The sequence below is a fragment of the Lithobates pipiens genome, unplaced genomic scaffold (genome assembly GCF_037356315.1).
Source record: "Lithobates pipiens isolate NorthernLeopardFrog02 unplaced genomic scaffold, aLitPip1_a1.2 Scaffold_25, whole genome shotgun sequence".
Classification (NCBI taxonomy): domain Eukaryota; kingdom Metazoa; phylum Chordata; class Amphibia; order Anura; family Ranidae; genus Lithobates; species Lithobates pipiens.
This window is the reverse complement of record NW_027507787.1, coordinates 42,945,477-42,957,871: the sequence shown is the minus strand read 5'-3', so window position 1 is coordinate 42,957,871 and position 12,395 is coordinate 42,945,477. Positions and strand designations below refer to the sequence as shown.

At 40.8% G+C, this 12,395-nt stretch overlaps 1 protein-coding gene across 4 annotated transcripts in view; it reads left to right on the top strand.

The window, feature by feature from the left end:
- Positions 1 to 11,203, top strand: part of MARCHF8 (membrane associated ring-CH-type finger 8) — a 385,964-nt gene extending 374,761 nt beyond the window's left edge. For all 4 annotated transcript variants that reach the window (XM_077454376.1, XM_077454379.1, XM_077454377.1 and 1 more), the window contains 2 exons: positions 1,017 to 1,164; positions 10,052 to 11,203. In XM_077454376.1, coding sequence (XP_077310502.1) covers positions 1,017 to 1,164; positions 10,052 to 10,356 — 453 coding nt within the window. In that variant the 3' untranslated portion in view covers positions 10,357 to 11,203. The remainder of the gene's footprint in view (positions 1 to 1,016; positions 1,165 to 10,051) is intronic.
- Positions 11,204 to 12,395: the final 1,192 nt, after the last annotated feature.

Here is a 12,395-nt window from a genome sequence, read left to right as displayed (position 1 = left end):
TGTCGGTTTTTGCAGTGAGGTTGGAGTGTCCTCAATCTCCCCCTCCCTGCCCAGCCACTGTGCATGTTGAGTGACAGGTGCATGGCCAATGACTTTTATACTGAGGAGAGCAGAACCTGATGGGGAACTGAGACTGGTTCCCAAATCAAGTCCACTTTACTCTTGGTTGACCGCGCATGTCAGTGGACCAATCCATAGCCGCTATTAAGATCAATAGTGGCTATCAAATCCACTTACTGCTGTGCACTGTCAATCAGAAGTAAAGCTGACCTGATGAGGAACTACTCTCGCAGGCTCCACCCAGCCAGTGACAAGTCATTTCCCAGGTATAGGCAATGACAACACCTTTGTTTACATTTGGCTTTTGGCCAGGGAATCTCTTGGCTGACAGTTAAATGAGATCTGGTATACAGTCCTGTGTGGGAAGCTCTCGCATATATATGGCAACCATTCCCCTGAATGTGTATACACTATGTATTTCTATTGGGTATTTAACGGTTTCCCCAGAATTTCACCTAAAGCACTTCAAATGAAGAGTACATTATTTACCCATAATAAATTACCTTACCTTCAACGTTTAAGGAAGGGTGACGTCACCATCCTTTCCTCAAAAGCCGAGAGAATACTGAGTAGCCCAAAATCTCCTTAGAGCACCCCACACTACTGTTCAGGAGAGTAGTCTTTCTAGATTTGGGCTTCAGGCATTCCCCAGGATTTTGTCAGATGGATGGTGATGCAACCCACTTTTGTGCAAAGCATATGTATATTATATACTTTTTTTTATATTTATAGCATTTTCTAATGCTGGGAAAGGGGGTTCTTCGTGAATTATTGGACCTTGCTTGTACTTCAAGGTCCACTTTAGGAAGACATTAATCTCTACAAACTTTATAGTAACCAAATACAAGAGTAAGAGGGTCGTAGGCATTGTGGAATACCCCAGCTGGAATATCATAACTTCTAAAGCCTTGCACCTGAGGATCCTGTGAAACTTTAAAGCTTTCTTATTTTTCTAGTGGGAAAAGCTGCAGATGACCTCAAGTGAAAGGAGGAAGATCGTGTGCTCTGTAACATTCCACATCATTGCAATCACCTGTGTTGTCTGGTCATTATATGTTCTTATTGACCGGACAGCCGAAGAGATCAAGCTGGGCCAAACCACAGGTATGTATGAGTCTGGGTTAGGTTAGTAGACAGTTATGGCTGAAAAATACCCAAGCAGGTTTGTTTAGTAAAACAGAGCGAACAACCAACCAATCAGTGTTCCATTTAATGAAGTTATATCAACAGTATGTTGCTTTTTTGTCCTTTTGAATAAACCTAAACGTTGCTAATTGCTTAGAGCTAATTTCCATGCACATAGCTTAGTTTCTCTGAGGACCTATGTAAAATGAGAAACAGGGCCCCATGACATCTTATTAGTAATGAATCCTTCCTGTTTTGTCTTTAACCTAGACAGAAAGCAAGAGCAAATCTCCTGAGTGGGGACCTGGCAGCAAAACTTAACAGAGATTCTAACCCTTCCACACTCTATCGGAAAAATTTGTTTTTGGTTGTCATTGAGGAAATTTCTGATCAGTTTGTGCTCCGACACCCATCAAAAGAAAACTACAACATATTTCAGATGAGGACTAGGACATTGATAAATACACAGAGGTTCTAATCCGCCCACACTCTATTAAAAATAATTTAGCCACCTGAGTTCTCAATGCCACTTTAAAATGGCAATAGGATAGTGGGGCGTATAATTCCATATCCTGTGTGATGGCCAGGTTTACCTGCACAGGGATGCACAGGTGTTCTTTGCACCCCTGTGCAGGCAATCCCATTGCTGTAAGTTGGGGCACAACTGCTGTGCGGACATGGCCACTGCTCCCAATGTGACATCCATGAGGGTGTAATTCTGACATATTAGAATACCTCAACAATGGGACTTTATAGGCAATATTAATTAACCAAAAAATAATTATCATTTCATAGATATACAAAAATATTTATTAAAGCGGAGGTCCACCCTAAAGTGGACCTTCCACTCATCGGAACCCTCCCCCCCTCCGGTGCCACAATCGGCACCTTTCAGGGGGGAGGGAGGTGCAGTTACCTGGATAATCCAGGTAATTGCACCCACTTCCGGGATAGCTCTCTGCGGAAAGGGGCGTAACTTACGCCCCTTTCCGCAAGTGCCCGCCCCTTCCCGCAAGTGCCCCGCTGCCTGCTGGGAAACACACAGATCCCAGAGGCAGCGGGGAGCGTCCTTATTGCGCAGCGCGATTCGCGCATGCGCAGTAGGGAACCGGGAAATGAAGCCGAAAGGCTCCATTTCCTGATTCCCATACCCAAGATGGCGGCGGCAGGACCCGACAGACGACCTAGAGATCGGCTTCGGGTGCCGACATCGCGGGCGCGCTGGACAGGTAAGTGTCACTATTTTAAAAGTCAGCAGCTGCAGTATTTGTAGCTGCTGGCTTTTAAAAAAAAAAAAAACGCGGAGTCCCGGTGGACTCCCGCTTTAATACAAAATAATAAAAGCATTATAATAGTAATTACACAAAAACATTCTATATGGTACAATGTATAATTTGTAAAACAACAAAGAGTGGCTTATGCCAACGTGTTTCGAATGATGCATAATATTTTCTTCTTCAGGGAAGCCACTCTGTCTCCACCCCCTGGTTCCGGACACAATCATCTTTCACCATGGCCACACAACACGGGTCTCATTGTAATAACACCGCAAAACAAGCCCATGCGTCAACCGACTCTTAGATGAATGTACACAATAACTCCATTATATATGTCTCCAATCCCTGAAACACCAAAATTGTATCCAGGTATTGGGGGCATAAAAAACAAACAGCAGAATGTGTGTTGATGGGTCCTCCGCAATATGGGCCATATGCGCCCCAATAGAGTAACAAGTTCCCTCACGTTCCCTCAATACAGCGGTCAATACCCCTGGGAGACAAAAGTGAAGCTGAGGTATAATTCTAGAAAATTATGTATTCAATTTTTTTTCCCCCTAATCATGCTGCCAGTTGCATGTTGAAAAATTGGGGTTCAAAGTCCAAGTTATGTCCATTCTAAAAAAACCTTGAACTTCAACTTTTCCAAATCGTAATTTGGGGGTATTTTCTGGGGTCGTGCTACACCTGAGCCCCTGCATGTGCAACTTGGTGCCAAAAAAACAGACATGTCAGTTTTCATTCATTGACAGCAGAATGTGCCCCCTTGTTTCTCGACCCGGCCGTGTTCATACCACATAACTAAGACAAACATATTTTGTGTTCCTGTGTATAGAAGTAGTAGTATAATATATTTTGTAGCACATTACCTACCTATATGCACTATATTACCAAAAGTATTGGGACACCTGCCTATACACGCGCATGAATTTTAATGACATCCTAGTCTTAGTCCATAGGGTTAAATATTGAGGTGCTCCCCGCAGCTTTAACCACGTCAACTTTTCTGGGAAGGCCGTCCATAAGGTTTAGGAGTTTGTCTATGGGAATGTTTGACCATTCTTCCAGAACTACATTTGTGAGGTCAGGCACTGAAGGGGACGAGAAGGCATGGGTTGCATTGTCCATTCTAATTTCATCCCAAAGGTGTTCTATTGGGTTGAGTTCAGGACACTGTGCAGGCCAGTCAAATTCCTCCACCCCAAACTCACTCATCCATGTCTTTATGGACCTTGCTGTGTGCACTGGTCCAAAACATTTGGTGGAGGGGGGATTATGGTGTGAGGTTGTTTTTCAGGGGTTAAGCTTGGTCCCTTAATTCCAGTGAAGGGAATTCTTAAGGCGTCGGCATACCGAGTCATTTTGGACAATTTCATGCTCCCAAGTTTGTGGGAACAGTTTGGGGATGGCCCCTTCGTGTTCCAACGTGACTGCGCACCAGTGCACAAACAAGATCTATAAAGACACGGATGAGCAAGTCCTGACCTCTAGCTGATAGAATACCTTTGGGATGAATTAGAGCGGAGACTGCTAGCCAGACCTTCTCGTCCACATCAGTGCCTGATCTCACAAATGTGCTTCTGCAAGAATGGTCAAACATTTCCATAGACACACTCCTAAAACTTATGGACAGCCTTCCCAGAAGAATTTAAGCTGTTATAGCTGTAAAGAGTGAAGCCAACTCAATATTGAACCGTACAGACTAAGACTGGAATTCCATTAAAGTTCCATTAAAACAACTTTTTGTTACCATAGTATACATAAGAAACTGAAAAAAAGTAAAGAAAAAAGTAAACCTAATATAAAAACATATTAATTTCAAATGTTTAAAACATTCACAGTCCAACACTTTAGACTGCTGTTCAAAATATTGCAATATATTTTCAAAGATAGGACCTATGTTGTCATGTCCTAGTGTGAGAAAAAGCGTCATTAAAAAATCTAATATATATATATATATATATATATATATATATATATATATATATATATATATATATATATATATATATATATATATATATACACTATTGTTTTTACAACATACATACTGTATTTTCCCCATAACTTGCAAAAATCAGGCACATTTTGTATTTAATTCCAGACATATAAAAAAAAAAAATTCAGAAAAGAAAAAACACTGTCATCTTTTACATTTTTATGTGTTCAAAATCACCAGAAAATCCTTTTTCTGATTTTTCACCCATTTTCCCAGATATAAATTTTTTTTTTTAAAGTATATAATTTAACCCCTTCAGATGCGCACTATAACCCAATGACATCTACAGCTGAGATCTACTTTGCCGGGAGGCCATCAATAGACGTCCTCCCCTTTGCACGCTTGTCATGCCCCCCTGAAGGTAGCTCGTGGTGTGTGCTGTGATCACCCGTGTCAATGAGACTCGGGAGATCACAGATCAGTGTCGATCCCGACCCCTTACCACGTGATCATCTGTCAGCCAATGACAGCTGATCATGTGATGTAAACAGAAGATCGGTAATCGTCTTTTTTTTCTTCTCACGCTGACAGCGTGAGGAGGAAAAAAATCCAATCACTGGCTTCTGTTGAAGGGATATCGGTCCCAAAGAGGAAGAGACGAAGCCGCCTCATATGTGCCCACCAGTACTGCCTGCCAGTACCATGAATCAGTGCCCATCAATGTCCACCAGTGGTGCCAATCAGTGCCACCTAGCAGTGCTGCCTATCAGTGTCAGCAGTGCTGATCACTGCCCCCTATCAGTGACACCTATTAGTGCCCTTCAGTGCCCCCCATCAGTGCCGCCTTATCTGCGCCAATCAGTGCCGCCTTATCTGCGCCAATCAGTGCCGCCTTATCTGCGCCCATCAGTGCCGCCTTATCTGCGCCCATCAGTGCCGCCTTATCTGCGCCCATCAGTGCCGCCTTATCTGAGCCCATCAGTGCCGCCTTATCTGAGCCCATCAGTGCCGCCTTATCTGCGCCCATCAGTGCCGCCTTATCTGCGCCCATCAGTGCCGCCTTATCTGCGCCCATCAGTGCCGCCTTATCTGCGCCCATCAGTGCCGCCTTATCTGCGCCCATCAGTGCCGCCTTATCTGCGCCCATCAGTGCCGCCCATCAGTGCCGCCTTATCTGCGCCCATCAGTGCCGCCTTATCTGCGCCCATCAATTTCGCCTTATCTGCGCCCATCAATTTCGCCTTATCTGCGCCCATCAATTTCGCCTTATCTGCGCCCATCAATTTCGCCTTATCTGCGCCCATCAATTTCGCCTTATAAGTGCAGCCTATCGGAGCCCATCAGTTAGTGTAGCCTCATCAGCGTACATCAATGAAGGAGAAAAATTACCTATTTGCAAAATTTATTAACAAAATATAAAATGGTTTTGTATTTTTTTTTTAACAAAAAATAAAAAACAGAGGTGATCAAATACCACCAAAATAAATTTGGGTACAGTGTTGTATGACCGCGCAATTGTCATTCAAAGAGTGACAACGCTAAAAGCTTAAAATTGGTCTGGGCAGGAGGGGGGTTTTAGATGCCCAGTAAGCAAGTGGTTAAAGTACGGTATCAAAAGAAGGTACCATCTTTTCCCCCAAAAAATGTCAAGCCATACTAGGTTGACTGCAAAACAGCAGCAATTGTAAGTCAAAGGTGCTGGGACTCAAGTGGTTAGACAATTTTTCTGACTTGAGTTGTGTTTTTAACTCCATCTGTGCTTGCTACAGATGTTTTACCACAGTTTGCACAAAACACATTTCTATGTATTCGTATTTTAGAAGGTGATACCCTTGTTATTTTATTGATTCTCACTCTTGCTCCATGCAAAGGTTAGCTCTCAATATGACCCATCTAGTAGCCTTTATGTAGCTAATTTGTATGTACAACAGCTCTATTGTAAGTGCAGATGATGCAAAATCCAAATCCAAAAACTCTTCTTAATCATCTGGTATATAGTGCATCCAGAAAGTATTCACAGCGCTTCATGTTTTCCACATTTTGTTATGTTACAGGCTTATTCCAAAATTAATTAAATTCATTATTTCCCTGAAAATTCTACAAACAATACCCCATAATGCCAAAGTTAAAGAAGTTTGTTTTGAATCTTTACAAAAAAAAAAATCACATGTACATAAGTATTCACAGCCTTTGCCATGACACTCAAGATTGAGCTCAGTTGCATCCTGTTTCCACTAATCATCAATGAGATGTTTCTACAACTCGATTGTAGTCCATCTGTGGTCAATTCTGTTGATTGGACATCATTTGGAAAGGCACACGCCTATCTATATAAAATCCCACAGTTCACAGTGCATGTCAGAGCACAAATCAAGCCATAAACTCCAAGGAATTATCTGTAGACCTTTGAGACAAAATTGCATTGAGGCACAGATCTGGAGAAGGGCACAGAAAATTTTTCTTCCGTAAATGGGAGAAGTTTGGAACCATCGAGACTCTTCCTAGAGTGGGCTGCCTGGCCAAACTTGGTGATCAGGAGAAAAGGGCCTTAGTCAGAGAGGTGATCAAGATCCAGATGGTCTCTCTGACAAAGCTCCAGCCTTTCTCTGTGGAGAGAGGAGAATCTTCCAGAAGAACAACCATCTTTGCAGCACTACACTAATCAGGCATGTGTGGTAGAGTGTGACCAGACGGAAGCCACTCCTCAGTAAGAGACATGACAGCCTGCCTGGAGTTTTCCAAAAGGCACCTGAAGCACTCTCAGATCATGTGAAACAAAATTCTCTGGTCTGATGAAACAAAGATTGAACTTTTTGGCCTGAATGGCAAGTGTCATGTCTGGAGGTAACCAGGCACCGCTCATCACCTGGCCAATACCATTCCTACAGTGAAGCATGATAGTGGCAGCATCATGCTGTGGGGATGTTTTTCAGTGGCAGGAATTGGGAGACTAGTCTGGATTGAGGAAAAGATGAAGGTAGCAATGTACAGAGACATCCTTGATGAAAACCTGCTCCAGAGCACTTTGGACCTCAGACTGTGGATAAGGTTCATCCTCCAAAAGACCCTAAGCACGCAGCCAAGATAACAAAGGAGTGGCTACAGGACAACTCTGTGAATGTCCTTGAGAGGCCTAGCCAGAGCCCAGGCTTGAACCCGATTGAATATCTCTGGAGAGATCTGAAAATGGCTGTGCACCAACACTCCCCATCCAACCTGATGGTGCTTGAGAGGTCCTGCAAAGAAGCATGAAAGAAACTGCCCAAAAATAGATGTGCCAAGCCTTGTAGCATCATACTCTAAAAGGCTTGAGGCTGTAATTGGTGCCAAAGGTGCTTCAACAAATTGAGCAAAGGCTGTGAATACTTATGTACATGGGACTTTTTTTGTTTTTTATTTTTAATACATTTCCAAAGAGTTCAAACAAACTTCTTTCACGTTGTTGTTATGGGGTATTGTTTGTAGAATTTTGAGGAAAATAATGAATTTAATCCATTTTGGAATAAGGCTGTAAAATAACAAAATGTGAAAAAAAAATCTATCATGTTCTGCGACTCTCTGGTTGTTGGAGCTAATGGCTATAATCTTGAGGCACAAATCTGTAGCAAGGTAAGCTTCATTGTTGTCACTGGAACTCCGTGTTTTCTGGTTTCTAGACTGACTGGCCTCTGAATTCTATGGTAAAATGTCCACACCTGAACCCTATACAGCTCATGTAATAGGTTAGCGGTTATCCCAGGCCATGTAAACAACAATTTCTTAGATTTACTGTATATGCAGTGTTTCACGAACACAGAAGAGAAAAAACCCTATAATATTAAAATCACAACAATGTGGTCTCCACCATGACTTTACTGTAGGCTGCACAACTGTGATTGGCCACCATGTTGCTGCATAGACCTCATAATGGTGAGCAGTATACATCACAACTCATCCAAGAGCCAACAAAACCTGAAGTCAGCCAGGATATGACTGCTTTCCCTTCCAGGTCTCATATGTAGTTACTGCATTAGGAGAGTATTTTGGCTCCCTCACACCTATACAGGCATTTGTGCACCACACTGCAAAAAACAGTAAAAGGGTAGGGGCAGTTTTTGGTGCACAGTGGTGTGTTGTAGCTGGAGCTTTAAAAATTTACTTTGTTCATAATTCAAATTTACAGTATATCTAAAGCTACGCTCTTGTTTTAGAGTGTAGGGAATGATTAGAACCCCTGTGAGTTTTGTCTGTATCCAATTGGGGATATTCTCTCTTACTACTTGTTCCAGAGAAACAGGAAGTGGTAGACCTCTACAAAGTTCTGAAGAAATGTTGTCTTAGGCTTCATGTACACATAGCCTACTTAAAATGCAAAATGCGTCAAAATAGTGTTGCTAGTTTACTGCGATTTGATACCGGTGGTCAAAACGTTCCTATCCTGAATGCAATTCTTCCACGTTCAGGAGAGGGGTGTTGAACCTCCCCTAACTGCAGCAGCTCCTAAACTCTACTAAAAGCCTATGTGTACATGAACACACAGGCTTTTATGAAGTTAAATTTAGCTCAAATTTAACTCAAGTTTAGGAACTGTAGCTTACATGAAGCCTTAAAAGGTTATCATCAGAATAGATGTCCTCATTGGAAGATTTTCCCTCTATTCCTGATGTGGTGACAATTCAAAATGTTTGGTTTCTCATTAATTCCAACAATAGTGATTACCAGGACAAATAGCGTGTAGCTCCACAGTGGGAAATATATGGAAATGTTCAACAAAATAGCCATTAGTCCATTATCTGTATTGCAAAATGTTTTATCGTTAATATTATTCATTCTATTTGCAAATGAGATTACGAAGACCATTTCATTTTTTTTTCCTGATTACACCGAAAGGAGTCATAAATTTGTTGTTACCATGCTGGTAACACTTAAGCACCCCCTTCTGTGAGAGTTTGTAAAATGCAGTACCTTTCAGTATCAGGGCTGTTTTGTACACAGCAGAATTTTGTCGGATTCTGAAACAAATGTATATTTAAATGAAAACCAGAAAAAGCTATATATTTTTCTGGAAAGATTATGGCTTTCATTTCATGAGAAACCACTGAATACAAAAGTGATACATTGTGCTTGGGGTGGGCAAGCTTGTTCCACTTCCATATTGCTAACCTTTACTCAACACCTTGTAATGTTTTGGCTGGATGTAGGGGAGCCATCTCTGTTTAAGTAAGCAACCAGACTTTTTGTTAAAGGCTGTGGCCATTCAAATAATAATAAACAATTCCCAAACGGTCAGAACTAGTGTCGTTATGTAACCTACTGCCCTGTGCACCTTCCCCTAGGGCAGTGGTGGCGAACCTTGGCACCCCAGATGTTTTCAAACTACATTTCCCATGATGCTGTTGCACTCTTCAGTGTGGGTGAGCATCATGGGAAATGTAGTTCCAAAACATCTGGGGTGCCAAGGTTTGCCATCACTGCCCTAGGGTACCATCCTTTTGATAGCATAACAGTGCTTAGTAGGCGTTTATCTTTGCCTTGTAGTAATTGCTTGTTTGTCTTTAAATAGCTTTAAAAAGATTATTATTATTATTATTATTATGGACTTACCTGTTATTCTAAAAACATGATAAAGTGTGGTGCATGTATTTACTTTGTGTCTCTTCTGTTTGCAAAGGTATCCTGGAATGGCCGTTTTGGACTAAGTTAGTCGTGGTAGCAATTGGCTTCACTGGAGGACTCTTGTTTATGTATGTGCAATGTAAAGTGTATATCCAGTTATGGAAGAGACTTAAAGCCTACAACAGAGTAATCTATGTGCAGAACTGTCCTGAAACGTGTAAAAAGAAAATATTTGAGAAGACTGTAATAATTGAGCCAAATCTGGAGAGCAAAGAAGCTCTTGCAATCCACCACTCAGATACAAACTCTTCTTACTATACGGAACCTGAGGACTGTGGAGCGGCGATCCTCCCAGTTTAAGTTTTGTATTCCTTCTAAAGTAATTTCAGGAGATGACTGTTTACCGACTGCAGGCAGCAGTAGATTTAATGTCCTGAAATCTCCCATTACTTCTGCTTTTCAATCCGTATGTATCTCTCGAAGCAAATGGTTATACCTGCAATCATCCCTGATTTATACCTCTGCCTGAAGAACAACATGATATACAATATTCAGGATCAACTACAGGAATAATCTGGACCTTTAATAAGATGGATTTTTTAATATTTTGCTTGATTAATCGCTGGTTATTAAAAATGGGAATGAGGTTTGCACCCGCAGATCTTAATTGTCATAGGAGAGGGGTTAAAACCCGTATGGCATACATGGCATGATCACTGCTCATACAGACAGTTCCACAGTTTCTAGCTCTTGCTTTTTAGAATTCTGCTTTATCAGCAAGTCACAAGAGCATCTAGCACTTTTCTGAGTAAAGGAAAAAAAAAAGAAAGAAAACTTTTTTTTTTTTTTTTTGTAATAACTTTACTGACTTCTGAAAATGTTTTCATTACCAAACAGAGAATGTGCTCTGTCATTTCTAGTTTAAATAATGAGCAACCTCTTGCCTTACATGCTGTATATTTCCAAAAAGAAAGTTTTTCTTCATGACTATTATCATTTTCCACATAAGGAAATCAATTTCTGCCTTGTTATTTCAGGAACAAAAAATGCATCTCGAAGTAGTTGAGAATTAACATTTTTATCTACCACATGTATTTGACTTTTTTACTGATCAAAATGCACAAAATTGGTAGAACTTTGAATTTCTGATGTAACATTGAATAAAATGTAGAACTTTTACTATGGTAAAAGTTATCTTGGATATAAATGGGTTTGTCGTGCTATTAATTTTAGTTGTAGTATGAAGATTATCTTGGGTGGTAAACAAACATGTGTATCCACTTTACCAGAAGTAACACAGCTCTTACTTAATGACTACTCCACTCTTTTTTTTTTAAAAAATCACCAAAAAATTGCATTCTGATTATTATTTACTTGCTGCATACATCTAAATGCATATTACAGTGTAACTAAAGGCAGTTTGTTTTTTCCATTTTGGATACAGTAAGGGAGAGTTAAACCCCTGCTATGTCTCTTTTACTAAATAAGTGAACAAAGTGAGCTGCGCTAAAAACAAAAAATATTACTAAAACCTAATCAAAAACCATATCAATAACCATGAGAAAAAAAAATTTTTTGTGACAAAAATGCAAGTAATGAAATTCAAATAATAAAATTCAAATAAATTATATATGTGAATAATATCTTATCATCATATAGGTGAAAAAAATCTACTAGATCAAAACCAATAATGAAATTAGCATAAATAGTATTCGAAAACAACAAAGGATTTATATATATTGAAACAAAAATTGTCCAAAGAATAGTGTTCTTCCAAGGTGATATTAAGGTGTAAACACCCACAAATTCCTGTGTGAAAAATAATCCAAACAATCCTCCACCAGTGAGAAGAGGGGCCGCTTACCAGAGTTATAGATCTCAGTGTTAATGAGATCAGCAAAGCAACAGCACAGAAGTTCTGGATGAACCGTCACAGGCACCACACTGCTTCTATCTCCAATACGAAGCCTCCAGTCAGGAAACTAGGGTATCGTGGATCATATAAAAAAATTCAAAAGGCACTCGCATAGCGTAAAACCACTTGGTTTAATGGAATAAAATATAAAATATTACACTCACATGTGTATAGAAGAAAACGATCGTATAAAAAAACGCGCCGGCCGGACTCGTGTGCCGCCCGCACTTCCTAGTTGGGCGTAGAAAGCGGAGACGTCAGAACGCCTATCTCCCTACGCGCGTTTCGTCATGAACACGTCCGTTCGTGACGAAACGCGCGTAGGGAGATGGGCGTTCTGACGTCTCCGCGTTCTACGCCCAACTAGGAAGTGCGGGCGGCACACGAGTCCGGCCGGCTCGTTTTTTTATACGATCGTTTTCTTCTATACACATGTGAGTGTAATATTTTATATATTATTCCATTAAACTAAGTGGTTTTACGC